This window comes from Lycium ferocissimum, chromosome 11 (genome assembly GCF_029784015.1).
Source record: "Lycium ferocissimum isolate CSIRO_LF1 chromosome 11, AGI_CSIRO_Lferr_CH_V1, whole genome shotgun sequence".
NCBI lineage: Eukaryota > Viridiplantae > Streptophyta > Magnoliopsida > Solanales > Solanaceae > Lycium > Lycium ferocissimum.
Genome location: NC_081352.1, coordinates 61452655 through 61459477, shown reverse-complemented (window position 1 = coordinate 61459477; position 6823 = coordinate 61452655). Strand labels below are relative to the sequence as shown.

Here is a 6823-nt window from a genome sequence, read left to right as displayed (position 1 = left end):
GAAAAGCTAGTTATAAATGTGATATAGTCCTAGCTATGGACAGTTCCTCTATCAGGAAAATATATCATAAGTTGAAAGGTGAACAGCTGAAAGTTCCCTCGAAGAAGCTGGTATGTAACAATTGTGGTCCCCCAAATGCATTTTCATTCTAAGATTAGTCATATGTGGGAAACTCTCCACCAGGGATAAGCCTAACTAATTAGGGACTGATAGTGATCAAACCTATCCAATTTGTCTTTTTTGAAGAAAAAAAAATCCATACCTCACACCTAGACTTTTATTTTTTTGGTTGTTGACAAAGAGAACTATAGCTATCTTTTAAAAAGTGAGGTAAATCACCTTCCAAATTGTAATAATCTAACTTAATCTTTCAATGTGAATTTGCAAAAGAGGTGTGGAATAACTTGTGATATGGCAAGGATTCCATAGAGAGATCCTGGATTAGAATGCTGAAGTTGAAGGGGCAGCTAGCCAGCTACTATGACTAAAGGAAAAAGTGATGTAGCAGAAATTCTTAGAATGGCCTTTGCAGGAACTGCTTATTAGTTGTGGCAAGAAAGAAATACTTAGTACTATAATAGTGACAATTTGGCACGATTGCATGCCTGTGGCAATATCAAATGAACTGGGTGATAATGTTCTGTAAAAATCAACTTGCTTGCTGCCCCTTTCCATTAGCAATATCATTTTGCAATCTTGGGGTCCACTAATTACCATTATAGAGCAAAAACACACTTCCACAATTAGAACCATATATATAATTCTAATTTCTTTCATTGATATAATTGAACTATAAGAACACCAACTTTGGGATTTGCATGCAGAGACCCCACATCAAAAGAGCAATCATCACACCCCTGTTTTTCTTTTCTCTTTTTTTTTCCTCCCTCCCAACATCTCTCTCATCCCTTTAAGCCACTCTCCTCTAGTGAGAGTAAAGCTACTAAAATGAAAGACAAAAAGAAAAATGACAAGGATCTAAATGGAAAAGACAAAAAAAGAAAATCAAACACACCCCAAAAGCTCTTTTTTGTTTTTTTACTTAATTCTTCTCCTTTCTGGTATATATCCAGCAAGCATTTGTCGTTTAAAGTTACTAGGTTTTTGCTGGTCAAGCTACATTTTCAGTTGACTGACCAAGTAGTGGCTGAGCCAAAGTAGACTTGATGTGGCTAGTTGTCCTGTTGTTAACATGATCTACTGGGGACTGAATTATTGCTGCTGCCTTTGCAAATTTAGATTCTTCATTTTTGCCCCATAGCACGAAGTACAATCCTGCAATGATCAACACTGCTCCAATGATCCTGCACAATAACAAATTAATTTCTTCAAAAACTTGAAGACGGTGTGTTATCAATAAAACGTGTTTAAGGTCCGTATACAAATAGTGTATCGATCGTCAAATTAATCTAACCTACAACAACAGATAACTTTTCATACTGATACAATAACCTAGAAATAAAATAACAACTTGAATTGCTATATCCACATAAATTTCACCAATAATCATGTAAAAATTATTTGCATGACTATTGCATATAGCTTATGTCCTAAATTGAACAATACTTTTAAATAAGATTTGATTATCTCAAATGTAATAGGTAAAACATTCCATGTTCCAGCCGGAGGGAAGCTATTGGTTATGTTTCTATCTCAAATCAGCTGTAATTGTGTGTTTGGAGATGCATAAAATGCTATCTTTCTTTTTAAAAAAAAAATATCTTTTTGAAGTGCCTATCAAAGATAACTAAAGGCACATTGCGTCTGAAAAAAGAACTCTTTCAAACAAGGTTGTTATGTTGCTTTAATTAACTGAAAATAAAAGGCTTGATAAGATATATGGATGGTGATTCTTGAAAATCAAAGAAAGGTATTTGCATTAAATATGTATGACCCATGTGATGTTCTTAACATATGCCATTGAGGTAAAGGAAAGTGCATTAATAGTGGGGTATTGAGGAACGAAAGTTTAATTAGCCTTGATCCCCAAAAGAAGATTCAATAGTAATTCTGGTTGTTTTGTTTTATTATGGAAAGAAGGTGGAAAGCAATTGGGTCTAGGGACGAATTCAGAACCTTAAATTAATATGTGCAAAATCCTAAAACATCTACTGCTTATCTGTTTGGCTTATCAATACATCGACAACCTTTTAAACTTGTTAATAAATTTAATTTTGACACTCGAATTGTGATCTGTTCTAATTGAGCACTTGAACACATGATAAAATGTTCTTATTAGTACACTTTCTGTTCAAATTTTTTAAAAACTTTCCGTGTGCTATCAAGCGTATATTAGGTAGTTAAGTTAACCACATAAAATGTGCTATCTCATTTAATTATACACATCGGCCTCAATTGGAATATGCTTAAGGTTTTACGGCTAATTGAGGTTGATGTGTATACTTAAAGGAGGTGACATATTTTAAGTGGTTAACTTATCTATGTAATTGGCACTTGAGAACACTCATAGAAGTTTTTTCCAAAATTTGAATTGAAAGTGTCAAATATGAACACTTTATTATGTGGCTAGTGCTCAATTAGAACAAACGATAATTTGAGTGTCTAAATGAAATTTACTGACAAGTTTAAGGAGCCAAATGATTTAACTTATATTCGGCCGAGTGCAAAAATATACTATACTATCAATATATCTTAATAATTTCTTCTCCTTTTTTCAAGTTTCCACCTTTTTATTCTCAGACAAGCAACTGAATTGTGTATAAATTATTTTAGGCTATCAATATGTATTAAATAACGTACTGAATGTAAATGTATATTTTACTATGCATTATAACTATGCATATGACTGAAAGCAATGCTTTGAATAAGAGAGAATGAGAAATATATACCCTCCCAAATAAAATTCTTCACCCAAAGCGACTGAAGCCATGATGGCAACAACAAGAGTCTGAACAGGTTGATAAACAGCAACGAAAACGGGGCCACCCCTGTCAATGCACCATATCTGTACAGCAAATGCTATCCCAGAAGCCACCACTCCCTGCACATTTATTTCTTTACATTTAATTTCATTGAATTACTACTGTTTTTGCTGTCATATCATTTTCCATAACTAACCATATGGCCACCCTCTTATTCTCTGTCCATGTCGCATAATTTTATGAGGAATAAGCAGCAAAATTAACAATAGAGATCTTGAAAGGTTAACTTTGACTAATTATAGCCTCACGTGTCACATGATTTTTTCCACTGAAATTTTAGGCAGGTCTATACCGCTTGGCTGTTTCTTTGCACACATTTAATCTCGCATAGACAGCCTTTAACTAAAATTTCCCTTTTCCTTTATATATACTTTCTCCGTTCAAAATGAAATTCACAGCTTAAAGTGCGAGATTCAATATATATTTATATTGGTAGTAAGACTTCAAGTATCAATTTCTTTATTATTTGTCCGAAACTTAAGTATTTAGAAATTGAAATAATACATAGATAGATACCTTAACTTGACCTCAACTAACAACTAAGCACCTAACTTTGAAAATGCTCCTCAACTTGGTTTAAGTTGGCCCATAAACACACTTTTCCTAATGTGCATTCTGAAAGTTGGGTTGTTTACGCGGCCAACTTCAACCAAGTTAAGGTGTCTAGATGTGTATTTTCAAAATTGGGGTGTTTATTTGCCAGTTGAGATCAAATTAAGGCGGCTATCTATGTAATCTACCTTACAAATCATTTAATAACAAAATTCTATTCTTCTTTTGGCAAGGAGTATGTTGTGTATTTTCCTAGTTGAAAGAAAAAGAAAAAAAAGAATGACGGACTATATTATGCTGAATTAATTTTACGTATAGTTACTGAACTTTACTTAAAATGCGTACCGCATAGAAGACACTAAAGAGCTCAGCACCAGAGTGGACAAGCCAGGCCTGAGGATCTCTCTCTAAGAAAGCGGCGATAATAAGGAACTGTATAACTCCAAAGAAGCACTGATAAGAAGTGACAGAGAGCCTAGCAGGGTACTTCTTAAGAATTGGTGCCTGCAAAACCAGCCAGGCTGCCCATGACAAGCAGTGGCCTATCAAGTAGATGCAGCCAAGTGTCCAGCTTTTTCCCTTAGCATCTCCGAGTGCGGGAAGCTGCAACATTATAGATGAGGTTCTTTGTAATGGTGGAGTTGGGCTGTAAATTGTTGGTCCTTTGTATAGTGTAATTACTGAAGCTCCGGCCACACATAACAATGTTCCACACACTTTTGCTAATCCATCTTTCCTCTTCATTCTCACTGTTTCTATCCTGTAATTTTCAACAACAAATAAGAGGAATTTAGACAGTGAGTCAATGGATTCGTCTGAGTCTCAAATTAGTTGAGGTTGACTAAATGCATCATCCTCAATATTCCTTCTGTTCTATATATGTTCAGATGACAAGGAAGTACTTGTGATCCGCCTATGTTATGATTGATTCATGCGCGATTAATATATTTATGTTGAAGGCAGAACAATTGCATGTTATCATTAGTTGCAATCAGTGACGCAGTCAGTCAGGAATTTCACCGTGAAGATTCGGGAAAATGCTAAAGTGCCAAGTTAAAAGTCAAACACGCAACCTATAGCATTTCTCAAGTCTTTTCTGCCACTACACTAAACATACCTGAGTACTATAGCCATGAGAAATGTGATAGCAGGGACAGAATTTTGTATGGCAGAAGCAAAAGTAGGGGAAGTGTGCTCCAACCCCAACAAGTAGAATCCTTGATTTGCAGTAATTCTGTTAAAAGGAAAAAAATGAAATGTCAAATATTTTGTTCTTTACTTAATTTTTTGAGGGGGCCTAAATCGTGTAATTCCAGCATCATACCCAATAACTGCTAGCATGAAGAACTGAAACATGTAGGACCAAGTAGGAGGTGGTCTGTCTTTCCTGATGAATTACAAAAAAAGAAATTATAAGTTACTCCTTTCATTTATCATATGATCAAGCGTGGCTAGCTAGATCCTAATAGTACAACTTACTTTTCAAGAAAATAGGCAAAGGGAAGAAGGAGAAGCAAAGCAAGAATGTTTCTGTAAACAGGGAAGACAATCTTGCTAATGCCCATGTTGAGTGCAGCTCTGGAGACCACATGAAAACCAGCATAACCAAACTGCAATGCCAACATGGCCAAGTGCAGTTGCATTTTTTCAGGCATGGCAAACCCCATTCTCCTACTCCTGCCTGACACACTTGTAGAGAGGAATATTGGAATGGGATTGAGTTGAGTTGAATTGCTTAGGTAGGGAGATATAAATATATATGGTTGTGTTGCAAGAAAAGTGAGATTGTCAAATATATGACCCCACTAACTGGGGTCCTCAATTAAAAGACGTTACATCAACTGTTATTAGCCTCTAATGTTTTTTGATTGTCTCCCACGCTCTCATATCTTCCTTTATTATTTAACACAAACAATACCCACCCCTCTCCAACAAATGACCACAATTTAGAGAAGACGTAGTCTGGCTTAAACTAAAAAAAGAAAGGCAAAACAGTTAGAGAACAAAATTCACAAAACTAAATTTTGATTCCGCCAGTCTCAATTCTCCTACCCCGAAAAATTGAATTTTAGAAGAGAAAAGAACAGTCCAAGTCCCACTTGAATGACTAGAAAACCCAATCATTGCACTCCCACTAGTGAAAAGAAGAAGAAAAAGGAGGAATATTGAGAGAGGCAGAGAGATGGTTATGACCAGCGTGCTTTGTGGCTAAGAGGTTCTGTTTTGGAAGCATGCAATTGATGATGATGATTATTAATTTGATACATAGCGGCTAGCGCACACAAGGAGTACATACTGGTTGGTGTATACACCATGCATAATGTTTACGAACTTACATTCATTGTTTTCGGCTCGCGCCTAGTATAAATTCACTTTTAATATCTTAAGGAAGTATTTGCTAATGTTATTTTCTAGATTACAGTATTGCAAGAATTCACTAGTTTAATTACCATAAAGAAATAATAATACAATTAATGTTATTTTGAATTCAGTAAACTTAAGAATTCTAAATCAATTTCTACCACGAACCCTCCAAATCCTGCGCCGCTCTGCCCGCCAACACGAACTGCTAAGCTTTGCATTGGGTTTCATTTGTTGTCTATTTTTTTCAGTCTATAACGTCACCAGTTTCATTTTATATGACATGGTTTTTTTATTAGTTGGTTCTAAAAATAACAGCATATTTTATGCTTAAGAAAATGTTTGAGCTTTAAATATTTTATTTTATCCTCAATGATATATTTTTATAGTCATAAAAATGATAATACTGGTTGAAAATCATTAATTTTAAAAAAATGAATCTTTATTTCCTAAGTTATGTATCCAATACAGGTTTTAAATCATCAATTTTTTAAAAAGAGTCTTTATTTCTTAAATTATGTATCGAGTCAAACTCCGCCACCGGAAAGGGGTGGGATATTTTACTAATATTCATAACGTAGTCTACTCTTTAAATTGTCAGTAGTATCCAATAAATATTTATATGTATGGATTATAAAAGCACAACTAAATTATTTTAAGGAACTTAATGAAATACAAGTGGCCAACAGTATAATTTGATCCACACAGGTCGTACAAGAACCACATGTTCTTAGTAACCTGGACCATTCATAACTCAGGACTTAAATCATGAATCATTTGACATAAAATCAGTTTCATGTGTCTTTGCCAAAGAGAATGTGCAGGAATTAAAGAAAAAACAGACAAAATAGTTTGATCATTTAATTATCAGGGCTTTGGCCAGATCAATTAATAAGAAACAAAATAAAGGTGTTTAAAAGGGAGTATAAATAAATACAAAACATCTTTTTGTCACACTATTTTGGCTA

At 34.5% G+C, this 6823-nt stretch overlaps 1 protein-coding gene across 1 annotated transcript; it reads right to left on the bottom strand.

Moving 5' to 3' along the window:
* Positions 1 to 735: 735 nt before the first annotated feature.
* On the bottom strand, positions 736 to 5836 carry LOC132038548 (protein WALLS ARE THIN 1-like). Its single transcript, XM_059429202.1, has 8 exons — positions 5831 to 5836; positions 5413 to 5466; positions 4974 to 5299; positions 4819 to 4881; positions 4612 to 4728; positions 3840 to 4254; positions 2850 to 3001; positions 736 to 1304 (listed from the first exon to the last, which is right to left on the bottom strand). Exons 1-8 carry the CDS (start codon positions 5834 to 5836, stop codon positions 1112 to 1114), a joined length of 1326 nt encoding a protein of 441 aa, XP_059285185.1. The 3' UTR covers positions 736 to 1111.
* Positions 5837 to 6823: the final 987 nt, after the last annotated feature.

What these genes read in the sequence shown, in the direction of transcription:
- LOC132038548 (XM_059429202.1), bottom strand. An exon ending in CATTTGTTGGAGAGGGGTGG is followed by an intron (nt 5,300 to 5,412) that starts GTATTGTTTGTG and finishes GACCCCAGTTAG; the next exon opens with TGGGGTCATATATTTGACAA. An exon ending in TCTTTAGTGTCTTCTATGCG is followed by an intron (nt 3,002 to 3,839) that starts GTACGCATTTTA and finishes ATAAATGTGCAG; the next exon opens with GGAGTGGTGGCTTCTGGGAT.